The sequence below is a fragment of the Nerophis lumbriciformis genome, linkage group LG26 (genome assembly GCF_033978685.3).
Source record: "Nerophis lumbriciformis linkage group LG26, RoL_Nlum_v2.1, whole genome shotgun sequence".
In the NCBI taxonomy this organism is placed as follows: Eukaryota; Metazoa; Chordata; class Actinopteri; order Syngnathiformes; family Syngnathidae; genus Nerophis; species Nerophis lumbriciformis.
Window position 1 is genome coordinate 30,549,986 of NC_084573.2, and position 17,515 is coordinate 30,567,500.

At 35.0% G+C, this 17,515-nt stretch overlaps 1 protein-coding gene across 12 annotated transcripts in view; it reads left to right on the top strand.

The window, feature by feature from the left end:
• The window catches only part of nrxn3b (neurexin 3b), a 1,114,596-nt gene that overhangs the window by 1,017,504 nt on the left and 79,577 nt on the right, over positions 1-17,515 (top strand). For 9 of the 12 annotated variants that reach the window (XM_061987032.2, XM_061987031.2, XM_061987039.2 and 6 more), the window contains one exon: positions 9,453-9,542. The exons of the other annotated variants lie outside the window; for them this stretch is intronic. In XM_061987032.2, the coding sequence (XP_061843016.1) occupies positions 9,453-9,542 (90 nt within the window). The remainder of the gene's footprint in view (positions 1-9,452; positions 9,543-17,515) is intronic. 12 annotated transcript variants of the gene reach the window in all.

The window sequence follows — 17,515 nt, forward strand, 5'->3', positions numbered from 1 at the left end:
AACAAAACAGAAATGCCGTTGTAAGTTGATAGTAACATAGACACTCGTAAACGTGTTTGCATATTAGCTAATAATAACGACGCTAGCACACACAAATATGCATGACAACATGGGACGGTTTAGTAAGTAAGAATTGTTTTAGTTATATTGTAAAACCTACAAGCGTTGCTTGGAGTGATGAATGAAGAATGTTTTTGAACAGGAACGCTACGAACGGTTATACTTCCAGTCCATGGCGTTAAATCAGGAAGTACATTGTCAACCTGCAGTGAGAAAACTCGTCCAAAAGTAAACTAAACAGACTCAATAACTCCACGGTGACGTTTTGGTGAATTTACTGAGGAATTTTTTGAAACTGAGACAATACAAAAAGAATGCTGTTGTAAGTTTATAGTAACATAGACACTCGTAAACGTGTTAGCATATTAGCTAATGCTAACGACGCTAGTACACACAAATATGCATGACAACATGGGATGGTTTAGTAAGTAATAATTGTTTTAGTTATATTGTAAAACCTACAAACGTTGCTTGGAGTGATGAATGAAGAATGTTTTTGAACAGGAACACTATGAACGGTTATACTTCCAGTCCAAGGCGTTAAAACAGGAAGTAGATTTTCAACCTGCAGTGAGCAAACTTGTCCAAAAGTCAACTAAACAGACTCAATAACTCCACGGTGACGTTTTGGTGAATTTACTGAGGAATTTTGTGAAACTGAGACAATACAAAAAGAATGCCATTGTAAGTTAATAGCAGACACTCGTAAATGTGTTAGCATATTAGCTTATGCTAACGACGCTAGCACACACAAATATGCATGACAACATGGGATGGTTTAGTAAGTAATAATTGTTTTAGTTATATTGTAAAACCTACAAACGTTGCTTGGAGTGATGAATGAAGAATGTTTTTGAACAGGAACGCTATGAACGGTTATACTTCCAGTCCAAGGCGTTAAAACAGGAAGTAGATTTTCAACCTGCAGTGAGCAAACTTGTCCAAAAGTAAACTAAACAGACTCAATAACTCCACTGAAGTTTTTGTGAATTTACTAGAGATGTCCGATAATGGCTTTTTTGCCGATATCCGATATTCCGATATTGTCCAACTCTTAATTACCGATACCGATATCAACCGATACAGATATATACAGTCGTGGAATTAACACATTATTATGCCTAATTTTATTGTGATGCCGCGCTGGATGCATTACACAATGTAACAAGGTTTTCCAAAATAAATCAACTCGAATTATAGAAAAAAAAATGCCAACAAGGCACTACCATATTTATTATTGAAGTCACAAAGTGCATTATTTTTTTTAACATGCCTCAAAACAGCAGCTTGGAATTTGGGACATGCTCTCCCTGAGAGGTGGGCGGGGTTGGGGGCGTGGGGGCTAGGGAGTAGCGGGGGGGTGTATATTGTAGCGTCCCGGAAGAGTTAGTGCTGCAAGGGGTTCTGGGTATTTGTTCTGTTGTGTTTATGTTGTGTTACGGTGCGGATGTCCTCCCGAAATGTGTTTGTCATTCTTGTTTGGTGTGGGTTCACAGTGTGGCGCATATTTGTAACAGTGGACATTGAATTGAAGTCACAAAGTGCATTATTATTTTTAACATGTGTCAAAACAGCAGCTTGGAATTTGGGACATGCCCTCCCTGAGAGAGCATGAGAAGGTTGAGATGGGCGGGGTTGACGTGGGGGGAGGGGTAGCGAGGGGTGTATATTGTAGCGTTCCGGAAGAGTTAGTGCTGCAAGGGGTTCTGGGTATTTGTTCTGTTGTGTTTATGTTGTGTTACGGTGCGGATGTCCTCCCGAAATGTGTTTGTCATCCTTGTTTGGTGTGGGTTCACAGTGTGGCGCATATTTGTAACAGTGTTGAAGTTGTTTATACGGCCACCCTCAGTGTGACCTGTATGGCTGTTGACTTGCGTGTGAGAAAAGCCGTAGATATTATGTGATTGGGCCGGCACGTAATGGCAGTGCCTTCAAGGTTTATTGGCGCTCTGTACTCTATGCCCGTTTACCACTCTGTACAGCGGTCCCTGAGAGCATAAGAAGGTTGAGGTGGGCGGGGTTGACGTGGGGGGGGGTGTATATTGTAGAGTCCCGGAAGAGTTAGTGCTGCAAGGGGTTCTGGGTATTTGTTCTGTTGTGTTTATGTTGTGTTACCGTACCCAAAATGTGTTTGTCATTCTTGTTTGGTGTGGGTTCACAGTGTGGCGCATATTTGTAACAGTGTTAAAGTTGTTTATACGGCCACCCTCAGTGTGACCTGTATGGCTGTTGACCAAGTATGCATGGCATTCACTAATGTGTGTGTGAAAAGCCGTAGATATTATGTGACTGGGCCGGCATGCAAAGGAAGTGCCTTCAAGGTTTATTGGCGCTCTGTACTTCTCCCTACGTCCGTGTACACAGCGGCGTTTTAAAAAGTCACACATTTGACTTTTTGAAACCGATACCGATAACTTCCGATATTACATTTTAAAGCATTTATCGGCCGATGATATCGGCAGTCCGATATTATCGGACCTCTCTAGAATTTACCGAGGAATTTTGTGAAACTGAGACAATACGAAAAGAATGCTGTTGTAAGTTTATAATACTAACACACACTCGTAAACGTGTTAGCATATTTGCTAACGCTAACAACGCTAGCTTGAGTACGTTACGGAAGCACGTGCAAATATGCATGAAAACACTCCTACAGACGTCACACATGGACAGTCTAGTAAGTAGCACTTGTTTTAGTTATATTGTAAAACTTACAAACGTTACTCGGAGTGATGAATGAAGAATCCGTACGAGTAGAAATGCTATGGACAGCACTTATACTTCCGGCTGAAAGTTGAGTCCAAACAGAAAGGCAATGCAGCACTCGGCCAAAAGATGGCGCCATAGCACAAACAATAACACGCCATTTCAGTGTCTGCTTGTTTTGTTTTTTTGTACTATTAGCATTTTAACCGTCAGCGAAGAACAATCCGTAAATTAGCCGCACCTTTTTATAAGCCGCAGGATTCAAAGCGTAGGAAAAAGGTATGCGCTTGTGGTCCGGGATTTACTGCAATATGGAGGGACGTTAGCCGCTGGCGAGGACGCTACATTTGCATTGAGGACGCCTCTGTTGTTTTGTCGCGGGTTACAGCTACAGTACAGTAGAAAGTCTCATCAACATGCATTATTAGATTCCAAGAAGGGGGTTAATAGTTTGGTTCTCAAGTGGCATGTCGGTCAAATTCATAGTCGCATTCTTATCCCCTTTGTCACGGGTGCCCCTTTTATTGGCAAGGCCATCCGTTCTAAAGTCCCCCAAATTGAATATTAAACCTGCAATCCACCGAGATTGTTCTCATTAGTAGAACAATCGGCGTGCATGGCGTCCCCTCCGAGGTGGACCCGGGGCTTCATTAATCAAGCGGAACATTGTGAGGCTTTAACCGATATCGCAACACGCGTGGCAAGCCTTGACCGCGTGTAAAGTGCGCCTTAATTGCAGCACTGAACAGAGACGGCAAAGTAAGGCGGCTCAATGAGGACTGAATGGAACTAACTTTGAAAATGTCTCCTTAGGAGACAATGTAAATACCAATAATGGGTTCCAGCCTTGACAAAAGTCCATATTTTAGTGAAGGTTTGTACACTTTGAACACAATATAAATATATGTATATCAAACAAATGATTGTTCTATTTATTAATAAGCCTAATCAACAACGACAAGCTAAAGTATCCTGTATGTCATGGGTGTCAAACTCTGGCCCAGTAACATAACATGTGCGGCTTCTGCACGCACACACATACTTCATCAACAGCGACACAGGTTCCACTGAGGGTAGCCGAATAAAAAACTTTAACACTGTTAGAAATATACGCCACACTGTGAATCCACACCAAACCAGAACCCTTTGCAGCACTAACTCTTCCGGGACGCTACAAGGTGAGTGTGTGTGTGTGGAGGGGAGGTTTGGTGGTAGCGGGGGGTGTATTTTGTAGCGTCCCGGAAGAGTTAGTGCTGCAAAGGATTCTGGGTATTTGTTCTGTTGTGTTTATGCTGTGTTACGGTGCGGGTGTGTTTGCCATTCTTGTTTGGTGTGGATTCACAGCGTGGCGTATATTTCTAACAGTGTTAAAGTTTGTTATACTGGCACCCTCGGTGTAACCTGTATCGTTGTTGACGAAGTACGCGTTGCATTCGCTCGTGTGTGCGTACAGAAGCCGCACATGTCTTGTGACTGGGTCTGAACGGTGTTAGAATGGATGAAAAGCGGACGTGACGATAGCTCGTAGAGTACGTTAAAGGTTAATTTGTTCAACCTTGGCTTTGTTCAGTTTTAAATTTTGGCCCACTCTGTATTTGAGTTTGACACCCCTGATGTATGTGCTTCTCTACCAACACAAAAAAGTCCCATTGGTGCCCTCACAAAAGATCAGAAATCACAAAAATCCTCAACGTTAACAACCATATTGCTACAATAATAAACATTTTGAAAAGTAAAATCTGCTTACTTTAAACGGATGCCATTAAACGAGAGTTATCAATCAATCAATTAATCAAAGATTATTATATATATAGCCCTTTATCACACGTCTCAAAGGGCTGCACAAGCCACAACGACATCCTCGGCTCAGATCCCAGGTAGTCTTTTCTTTCGCCGTGGTATAACTCCGCTTGGGCATCTATTTACAAAAAAAAAGTTGCCGTGGTACGATTTGTACAAAATGACCGCCAGTGGGGATCTAATAAACCGAAAAGTTTGCAAATAGAGGGGGTGTTCGTAAATTGAGTTTCCACTGACAAACAATACATTTGTGGCGGTGTGTAAATAATGTGGAATTTGCATACCTGTAAATGTAATACCGTATTTTTCGGACTATAAGTCGCAGTTTTTTTCATAGTTTGGCCGGGGGTGCGACTTATACTCAGGAGTGACTTATGTGTGAAATTATTAACACATTGCCGTAAAATATCAAATAATATTATTTATCTCATTCACGTAAGAGACTAGACGTATAAGATTTCATGGGATTTAGCGATTAGGAGTGACAGATTGTTTGGTAAACGTATAGCATGTTCTATATGTTATAGTTATTTGAATGACTCTTACCATAATATGTTACGTTAACATACCAGTTGGTTATTTATGCCTCATATAACGTACACTTATTCAGCCTGTTGTTCACTATTCTTTATTTATTTTAAATTGCCTTTCAAATGTCTATTCTTGGTGTTGGGTTTTAGCAAATAAATTTCCCCAAAAAATGCGACTTATACTCCAGTGCGACTTATATATGTTTTTTCCCTTCTTTATTATGCATTTTCGGCCGGTACGACTTATACTCCGGAGCACCTTATACTCCGAAAAATATGGTACATATATTTAAAAATAAATCTGTGTTGTTGGTTATTAGTAAGGATGGGAATCTTACAACAGCTCACAATTCAATTCTGATTTTTGGGGTGACGATTCAATTCAGAATCGGTTCTGAATTAAACACATTTATCGATTCAAACCAACATGTTATTTGGTATGAAACCGATAACAAAACCATTTCAAAACAAGTTACGGGGTCACAAAAGGTACTCTTGGTTGCTGACTAAAGTCGTATTTTCACAGCGAGTAAGCCCAGAGATGAAAATTACATAGATGTATATATGTATGTATGTGTATGTGTTTATGTATATGTATGTATGTATATGTATATACAGTACATGTATGTATTATATATGTATGTGTATATATGTGTATGTATATATGTATGTATATGTATATGTATGTGTATATACAGTATATGTATGTATTATATATGTATATGTATATATATTTCATTAATCTACAAGCTTCTTCCTTGAGATGGAAAAACAGGTGGTGTCCATTGGTAGAATTGATGCATAACCACTTTGACCTGAATATAAGACAACCCCCACTTTTTTTTTAAAATCAGGTTTTCAATATCTGCTAATATTACTTCATCATATTTTAGCTTACAACTCTTTTTCATAAGATTAGTAGCCTGCTGTCATAAACCTCTATTATATTGTCTTATATTTGGGTCATAGCGGTACCTCCAGTCTGCTGACAAAGGCAATTATTGTATTTTTGAACTGCTTGATAGTTTTATTGTTGGTCATTACTATAAATAAACTGCTCCAAAAATAAAGGGAACACTGAAATCATTCATCCACGTCTTGAAAAATGAAATATAATTTTTATTGATGACAGATTATTTTCTAAATGTCCTCCAAGACAAACCACATAAAAGCCCACTCATACGTTTTGATGATGCTCTAATAAGTTCCCTTTATTTGGTTGTATTGAGCAGTCTATAAGGTGAAGTAAGGAGGTTCATTTGTGTCTTTATTACGAAAACTTTTTCTAACTGAATTTTGTGAGCTGATTTATTTATTTTGTACATCAAATTATGCTGACAAAAATGTGTAAGCCAAATGTGTATGTTTAAAAATGCATTTTGTTAAAATAGTGTTTTAAAATTAATTGTGTAAAATATCATTGGAAAAAAATTATAATTGTTTAAAAATTTGGCGTAAGATAATTCAGTGTATAAAAATTGATTGCAGAAATATTTTTTGCTTTAAGACTTAAGACTGAAACAACCGATCTGGTCTCAGAATCAGCCAATGAGGTGCATTAGTCTTAAATTGCTAGAAGTCAGTCTTGAAGCTACAAATATTTCTGCAATTAATATTTCTACACTGAATTTTAACATTGAAATTGTTTATACTCTGAATTTTTTTAAAAGTGCATTTTCATACACTGAATTTTTTTACACTGATTTTTATACATATTTGATGTAAAAACGTCAGGAAATTATTCTTCAAGTTATGGATATTTCTGCAATAACTTTTTATACACTGAATTTTCACATTTACACTTTTTATACACTATTTTTATACACTGAATTTTAATACAAAGATTTTTTTTACATTGAATTTTATACACAAGATTATTTTATACATTACATTTTTCATACACTGAAGTTTTCAAACAGTGAACTTTAATACACCAATTTGTTTAAACACTGAATTTTTCACACTAAATTTTTATACACAGTTTTTTTGACATTTAATTTTATACGCTGAATTTTTTTACACTGATTTTTCTTCACTGAATTTTTATACAATGAAATTATTAGCATATTTGATGTAAAAACTGCAGGAAGTGAGTCTTGACACTACAAATATTTCTGCAATGAATTTTTACACACTGAATTTCCACATTTACAATTTTTATACACTGAAATTTTATACACTGAATTTTCATAAACTGATTTTTTTAATACACTGCATTTTTATACACTGAACAGGTTTATAGTCTGATTTTTTTCACACAACATGTTTTTACATTGAATTGTATACACTAAATTATTTATACACTGATTTTTTTCTACACTGGATTTTTCACACTGAATTTGTTTACACTGGGGGTTTTTTACACCGATATTTATACACATTTGATGTAAAAATTACAGGAAATGAGTCTTGAAGCTACGAAATTTTTATACACTGAATTTTCACATCTACACTTTTTATACACTATTTTTTATACACTGAATTTTTATACATAGATTTTTTTACATTGAATTTTATACACTAGATTATTTTGTACATTAAAATTTTCATACACTGAATTTGTTTTACACTGATTTTTTATACACTGGATTTTTCACTGAAATTTTGTTTTACACTGATTTTTTTTGACCGAATTTTTATACAATGAAATTATCAGCATCATTTGATATAAAACTTAGGCTTCACAGTACGAATATTTCTGCACTGATTTTTCTACACACTGAATTTCCACATTTACATTTTTTATACACTGTATTTTCATAAACTGAATTTTTCACACAATATATTTGTATATATATATATATATATATAAAAAAAATTTACATTGAATTGTATACACTAAATTATTTGTACACTGATTTTCTTTCTACACTGGATTTTTCACACAGAATTTTTTACACTGTTTTTTTACACCAATTTTTATACACATTTGATGTAAAAAATACAGGAATTGAGTCCTGAAGCTACGAATATTTCTGCAATGAATTTTTATACACTGAATTTTCACATTTACACTTTTAATACACTATTTTTTATACATACATTTTTTACATTGAATTTTATACACAAGATTATTTTATACATTTAATTTTTCATACACTGAATTTTTTAAACAGTGAATTTTCATACAACAAATTGTTTAAACACTGAATTTTTTTTTCCACATTGAATTTTATACACTGAATTGTTTTACACTGTTTATTTACACTGATTTTTCTTTACTAAATTTTATACAATGAAATTATCAGCATAATTTGATGTAATCTAATCCACTTTATTTATATAGCAAAATGTTTCCAAAGTGCTGCACAACAATATTAAACACAATTAAAAACAATATAAAATAAATATGATTAAAAACGATTTTAAAGGGTAAAACCAATTAAAACAGTAAATAGAAATCAAATTTTAAAAAACACAGAGGACAACAGAGGACCACACAACTCACGTAGTGTTAAAAGCCAGAGAATAAAAACTACAGGAAGTGAGTCTTGACACTACGAATATTTCTCCACTGAATTTTTACACACTGAATTTCCACATTTACATTTTTTATACACTGAATTTTTATACATGGATTTTTTTTTATGCACTGAATTTTTATACACTGAATGGGTGTATACTCTGATTTTTTTCACACATAATTTTATACACATTTATTTACATTGAATACACTAAATTATTTATACACTGAATTTTTTCCTACACTGGATATTTCACACAATTTTTTTACACCGTTTTTTTACACCGATTTTTATACACATTTGATTTTAAAAAAAATACAGGAAATGGGTCTTGAAGTTACGAATATGTCTGCTATGAATCTTTGTACACTAAATTTTCACCTTTACACTTTTTATAAATTTTTTATACACTGAATTTTTATACATATATTTTTTTACATTGAAATTTATACACTAGTTTATTTTATACATAACATTTTTCATACACTGATTTTTTATACACTGGATTTTTCACACAAAATTTTTTTTTACACTTATTTTTATTGAATGATGTTTTTATACGATGACATTGTCAGCATATTTTGATGTAAAAACAAAAAAAATCAGTTCACAAAAATTCCGTTGGGTAGATTCAGTGTGATAATAAAACCACAAATGAAACTCCATAATGAAGCAAACTGTTTGTCATTTGTTAACCAACACTTGATCCCTGCAGGTCTGTTAACATGCCAAGTGGAATGTTCTTCATTAAAATAACAATAACTTTTTTTTAAAACTGCATAACTCACTTTTCTAAAAAGGAAGCCTAAACCAATATAAACGTCTTCTAAACCTCTGTATAAATGTGTTTTGTCTGTGGCCAACTCTTTTAAACTCTTTGTTAAACTTGAAGGCAACAGCGACATTGAGCGCTATCAAATGGCCAATAAGAAAATCCCGTTCAAATATACCCGGCCAGTAGAAGATTGGCTTCAGGAGAAAGGTAAATCTCTATCCAACTTGTCCAATGTGCATCTTTTTTTTTTTTTATTTGCCTTCATTCCATCGGCTTGTTCCCTTACGACCTCTGAGAATGAATAACCATCCCTTAAACCCTTTAAAAACATGTCAAAATATGCTACTTTCATCTTTATCCAACCCTTTTCGCCTCTTTTTGTTTTTGTCATCATGTTATTATTTCTGTTGACCAGTTAAAGGGACTGGGAAGAGAATGGATAAACACATTAAAATACAATTTTTAACGTTGTTTTTTTTTTTTAGGATTCGGCTGCGGCTTATCCCCTCCCCCGCCACCCTTCTTTTTTTTTTTTTTTTATTGACGCATAACAACGTTCCTGACTCGGCATAAAATCACAATAAACCCCATTTAAAGTTAATGGCACAAAACCATCATAACACCATTATAAAGTCCCTTTAACAAGTGCTAAAAAGAACAAACATGTCTAAAAGAAGAAGAACCCCATTAAGTGCTGCATGCATGATGTGCTGTTTCATTTTCGCCTCAGTGATATGAGCATCTTGTCCCCCCTCCCCCACCATTCCGTGCCCGATGTATTATGGCGTGCACATAACAAGCTTGCGCTGTACAAATGAGCTTTGCAATTACGAGCCCTGTCTTGTGAAACGTTGCTGCATTTTCATCTCATAATGAATGCATGAGCGCTGTGTTCTGACCATATTTGGGCGTATCTTAATGACATTTATTATTCTCTCCCTCTGTGTTATCGTAACGTGCCAAACGCCCGTCAGACGTGTTTATTAACCGTTTTTTTAACGGCAGCAGCCGACAGAGAAGTGTTGTGCTTTCTCCTGACATGTCTCTCATGCGTGCGTGTTCCCTGCCGATACATTAGGTACACTTGCACAGTTCTAAAACGACAACAACGTGACGACACGTTATTGGCGACGGAAGCACATTCGGGATTTATGGGGATGCACGGTATTTTTTCAAGCCAATTAAAATAACTTCCTGCTTATCAAGACAGATACCCTTACATACCTTAATTGTTTACAAACGGTGTCAGTAACACGGCAGTAAAATGGCTGATCAAACAAAACAGAAGTCATCGTCATGGACCCACTAGCTGCGGAAGCTAGCTCTCCAATCAGCTAAACGGACTCAATAACTCCACGTTGACGTTTTGGTGAATTTACTGAGAAATTTGTGGAACTGAAACAAAACAAAAAGAATGCCGTTGTGAGTTGATAATATCAACGCAGACACTCGTAAACGTGTTAGCGAATTCGCTAATGCTAACAATGCTAGCGTCATTACATTACGATAGAAAATAAAGCAGGGTTATTTTCCAGACTATAGAGTGCACCGGTATATAAGCCGCACCGACTAAATTGTAGAAGAAAAAAATATTTTTACATATATTAACCGCATATATATACGTTGTGAAATGAGTTGTTTACTCAGAAAGATGTTGTAAATATTTATTTACATACATTAATTGTTTACAAACGGTGTCTGTAACACGGCAGTAAAACGGCTGATCAAACAAAACAGAAGTCATTGTCGTGGACCCCCTAGCTGCGGAAGCTAGCTCTCCAATCAGCTAAACGGACTCAGTAACTTCACGGTGACGTTTTGGTGAATTCACTGAGGAATTTGTGGAACTGAAACAAAACAAAAAGAATGCTGTTGTGAGTTGATAATACCAACGCAGACACTCGTAAATGTGTCAGCAAATTCGCTAATGCTAACAATGCTAGCGTCATTACATTACGATAGAAAATAGAAAATAAAGCAGGGTTGTATTCCAGACTACAGAGCGCACCGGTATATAAGCCGCACCCACTAAATTGTAGAAGACATTTTTTTTTTTTCATATATTAACCGCATATACAGTATATACATTGTGAAATGAGTTATTTACTCAGAAAGATTTTGTAAATATTTATTTACATACATTAATTCTTTACAAACGGTGTCTGTAACATGGCAGTAAAACGGATGATCAAACAAAACAGAAGTCATCGTCGTGGACCCACTAGCTGCGGAAGTGGCTCTCCAATCAGCTAAACGGACTCAGTAACTCCACGGTGACGTTTTGGTGAATTTACTGAGGAATTTGTGGAACTGAAACAATACAAAAGGAATGCCGTTGTGAGTTAATAATACTAACACAGACACTCGTAAAAGTGTTTGCAAAATCGCTATCGCTAACAACGCTAGCTTCATTACATTACGATAGAAAATAGAAAATAAAGCAGGGGTATTTTCCAGACTATAGAGTGCACCGGTATATATTTTTACATATATTAGCCGCATATATATATATATACGTTGTGAAATGAGTTATTTACTCAGAAAGATTTTGTAAATATTTATTTACATACATTAATTATTTACAAACGGTGTCTGTAACACATACAGCGAGGGGTTAGATATTTCACTAATGCTAACATCGCGAGCGCTATTACATTACGATAGAAAATATAAAATAAAGCATGGTTGTATTCCAGACTACAGAGTGCACTGGTATATAAGCCGCACCCACTAAATTTTAGAAGAAAATACATTTGTTTCCAGATATTAGCCGCACCGGACTATAAGTTGCAGATATATGTGAAATGATTGTGTAAATGTTTATTTACATACTTTAATTGTTTACAAACGGTGTCTGTAACACGGCAGTAAAATGGCTGATCAAACAAAACGGAAGTCATCGTTAAGGACCCATTAGCTGCGCAAGCTAGCTATCCAATCAGTTAAACGAACTCAATAACTCCACGGTGACATTTTGGTGAATTCACTGAGGAATTTGTGAAACTGAAACAATACAAAAATAATGCAGTTGTAAGTTAATATTACTAACACAGACACTTGTGGACGTGTTAATTATTCGCTAACAAGTCTAGCGTCATTACATGACGATAGAAAATAAAGCAGGGTTATTTTCCAGACTACAGAGCGCACTGGTATATAAGCTCACCCACTACATTTTAGAAAAACAAATATTTATTACATACATTAGCCACACATAAGTCGCAGATATATATGTTGTAAAATGAGTTATTTACACATAAATATTCTGTAAATGTTGAATTACACACCTTAAGTGTTTCCAAACGGTGTCTGTAACACGGCAGTAAGACGGCTGATGAAACAAAACGAAAGTCATCGTTAAGGACCCATTAGCTGCGCAAGCTAGCTCTCCAATAAATTAAACAAACTCAATAAATCAACGGTGACGTTTTGGTGAATTTACTGAGGAATTTGTGAAGCTGAAACAATACAAAAATAATGCCATTGTAAGTAAATAAAACCAACACAGACACTCGTAAAAGTGTTAGCAAATATGCTAATGCTAACAACGCTAGCGTCATTGTTTTACGATAGAAAATAGAAAATAAAAGAGGGTTATTTTCCAGACTACAGAGCGCACTGGGATATAAGCCACACCCACTACATTTTAGAAAAACAAATATTTATTACATACATTAGCCACACATAAGTCGCAGATATATATGTTGAAAAATGAGTTATTTACACATAAATATTCTGTAAATGTTGAATTACACACCTTAAGTGTTTCCAAGCGGTGTCTGTAACACGGCAGTAAAACGGCTGATCAAACAAAACGGAAGTCATCATTAAGGACCCATTAGCTGCGCAAGCTAGCTCTCCAATCAGCTAAACAGACTCAAAACTCCACAATGATGTTTTGGTGAATTCACTGAGGAATTTGTGAAACTGAAACAATACACAAAGAATGCGGTTGTAAGTTAATAATACTAACACAGACACTCGTAAACATGTTAACAAATTCGCTAATGCTGTTAATGTTATTTTCTAGACTACAGAGCGCATTGGGATATAAGCCGCACCCACTAAATTTGAGAATAAAAACTATTTATTCATATATTAGCTGCAGATATACACGTTGTGAAATGAGTTATTTACACAGAAAGATAGTGTAAATGTATTGCATTACGATAGAAAATATAAAATAAAGCAGGGTTGTATTCCAGACTACAGAGTGCACTGGTATATAAGCCGCACCCACTAAATTTTAGAAGAAAATACATTTTTTTCCAGATATTAGCCGCACCGGACTATAAGTTGCAGATATATGTGAAATGATTGTGTAAATGTTTATTTACATACTTTAATTGTTTCCAAACGGTGTCTGTAACACGGCAGTAAAACGGCTGATCAAACAAAACGAAAGTCATCGTTAAGGACCCATTAGCTGCGCAAGCTAGCTCTCCAATCAGTTAAACGAACTCAATAACTCCACGGTGATGTTTTGGTGAATTTACTGAGGAATTTGTGAAGCTGAAACAATACAAAAATAATGCCGTTGTAAGTTAATAATACTAACACAGACACTTGTGGACATGTTAATTATTCGCTAACGCTAACAAGTCTAGCGTCATTACATTACGATAGAAAATAAAGCAGGGTTATTTTCCAGACTAGTGCACTGGGATATAAGCCGCACTCACTACATTTTAGAAAAACAAATATTTATTACATACATTAGCCACACATAAGTCGCAGATATATATGTTGTAAAATGAGTTATTGACACATAAATATTCTGTAAATGTTGAATTACACACCTTAAGTGTTTCCAAACGGTGTCTGTAACACGGCAGTAAAACGGCTGATCAAACAAAACAGAAGTCATCGTTAAGGACCCATTAGCTGCGCAAGCTCGCTCTCCAACCAGTTAAACGAACTCAATAACTACACGGTGATGTTTTGGTGAATTCACTGAGGAATTTGTGAAGCTGAAACAATACAAAAATAATGCCGTTGTAAGTTAATAATACTAACACAGACACTTGTGGACATGTTAATTATTCGCTAACGCTAACAAGTCTAGCGTCATTACATTACGATAGAAAATAAAGCAGGGTTATTTTCCAGACTAGTGCACTGGGATATAAGCCGCACCCACTACATTTTAGAAAAACAAATATTTATTACATACATTAGCCACACATAAGTCGCAGATATATATGTTGTAAAATGAGTTATTGACACATAAATATTCTGTAAATGTTGAATTACACACCTTAAGTGTTTCCAAACGATGTCTGTAACACGGCAGTAAAACGGCTGATCAAACAAAACGGAAGTCATCGTTAAGGACCCATTAGCTGCGCAAGCTAGCTCTCCAATCAATTAAACGAACTCAATAAATCCACGGTGACGTTTTGGTGAATTTACTGAGGAATTTGTGAAGCTGAAACAATACAAAAATAATGCCGTTGTAAGTTAATAATACTAACACAGACACTTGTGGACGTGTTAATTATTCGCTAACAAGTCTAGCGTCATTACATTACGATAGAAAATAAAGCAGGGTTATTTTCCAGACTACAGAGTGCACTGGGATATAAGCCGCACCCACTACATTTTAGAAAAACAAATATTTATTACATACATTAGCCACACATAAGTCGCAGATATATATGTTGTAAAATGAGTTATTTACACATAAATATTCTCTAAATGTTGAATTACACACCTTAAGTGTTTCCAAACGGTGTCTGTAACACGGCAGTAAAACGGCTGATCAAACAAAACGGAAGTCATCGTTAAGGACCCATTAGCTGCGCAAGCTAGCTCTCCAATCAATTAAACGAACTCAATAAATCCACGGTGACGTTTTGGTGAATTTACTGAGGAATTTGTGAAGCTGAAACAATACAAAAATAATGCCGTTGTAAGTTAATAATACTAACACAGACACTTGTGGACATGTTAATTATTCGCTAACGCTAACAAGTCTAGCGTCATTACATTACGATAGAAAATAAAGCAGGGTTATTTTCCAGACTAGTGCACTGGGATATAAGCCGCACCCACTACATTTTAGAAAAACAAATATTTATTACATACATTAGCCACACATAAGTCGCAGATATATATGTTGTAAAATGAGTTATTGACACATAAATATTCTGTAAATGTTGAATTACACACCTTAAGTGTTTCCAAACGATGTCTGTAACACGGCAGTAAAACGGCTGATCAAACAAAACGGAAGTCATCGTTAAGGACCCATTAGCTGCGCAAGCTAGCTCTCCAATCAATTAAACGAACTCAATAAATCCACGGTGACGTTTTGGTGAATTTACTGAGGAATTTGTGAAGCTGAAACAATACAAAAATAATGCCGTTGTAAGTTAATAATACTAACACAGACACTTGTGGACGTGTTAATTATTCGCTAACAAGTCTAGCGTCATTACATTACAATAGAAAATAATGCAGGGTTATTTTTCCAGACTACAGAGCGCACTGGGATATAAGCCGCACCCACTACATTTTAGAAAAACAAATATTTATTACATACATTAGCCACACATAAGTCGCAGATATATATGTTGTAAAATGAGTTATTTACACATAAATATTCTGTAAATGTTGAATTACACACCTTAAGTGTTTCCAAACGGTGTCTGTAACACGGCAGTAAAACGGCTGATCAAACAAAACGGAAGTCATCGTTAAGGACCCACTAGCTGTGCAAGCTAGCTCTCCAATCAATTAAATGAACTCAATAAATCCACGGTGACGTTTTGGTGAATTTACTGAGGAATTTGTGAAGCTGAAACAATACAAAAATAATGCTGTTGTCAGTTAATAAAACCAACACAGACACTCGTAAAAGTGTTAGCAAATATGCTAATACTAAAAACGCTAGCGTCATTATTTTACGATAGAAAATAGAAAATAAAGGAGGGTTATTTTCCAGACTATAGAGCACACCGGTATATAAGCCGCACCCACTTAATTTTAGAAGAAAAACAATGTTTATCCATATATTAGCTACACTGGTATATACGTTATGAGATGAGTTATCTACACAGAAATATTCTGTAAATGTTTATTTATATACCTTAATTGTTTTCAAACAGTGTCTGTAACTAACACAAACCGCGAGGGGTTAAAGCGGCAAAGGCGTGGGGTGTGTAGCGGTAGTCCGTGGGTGCGTGTTTTGTCCATAAGCCGGCGTCGCAGAACAGAGTCAACATCCCACATGTCCTTGAAGAAGGGCGGAAGGGCTTTTTCCAGTGCTTTCTTACGCTCGAGTATCGGTCTGACACATACTTGCCAACCCTCCCGAATTTTCCGGGAGACTCCCGAAATTCAGCGCCTCTCCCGAAAACCTCCCGGGACAAATATTCTCCCGAAAATCTCCCGAATTTCAGCCGGAGCTGGAGGCCACGCCCCCTCCAGCTCCATGCGTACCTGAGTGAGGACAGCCTTTTTTTCACGACGGGAGGACAACTGGGTGACAAGAAATAAATCATCCAGACGAGAGATAAATTGTATTATTATGTTTATCTTACCTACAAATAAATATATTTATTAATTAAAAAAAACAAAAACTAAATACATTTTTACTATATTTTGCTAAAAACATCAAAATTAATTGTATTTTTATTTGTATTTTTTCTGACTCCTTATTACATCCAGGCATTAGAATTATACATTAAAATAAACATATTTGAAATAATTAATTTTAAATTATCATAATAATTCATTTAAAATGACCATATTTAATTATTAAAATAATTGCTTGTTTATCAACAACTTTAGCATTTTATTCATTACATTTTGAAGCTCTCAGAAGCCAAGTTATGTTATATTCCTTAATATTTATTTATGCAAGTTTGAAGTATCAATTATCTAAACACAGTTTTGTTTGCATATTTTCAGGATGTAGATGTATATATATATATATATATATATATATATATATATATATATATATATATATATATATATATATATATATATATATATATATTTATTTTTATTTTTTTATATATATATATATATATATAAAAATATATATATATATATATATATGTATATATATATATATATATATATATGTATATATATATATATATATATATATATATATATATATATGTATGAAATACTTGATTTGGTGAATTCTAGCTGTCAATATACTCCTC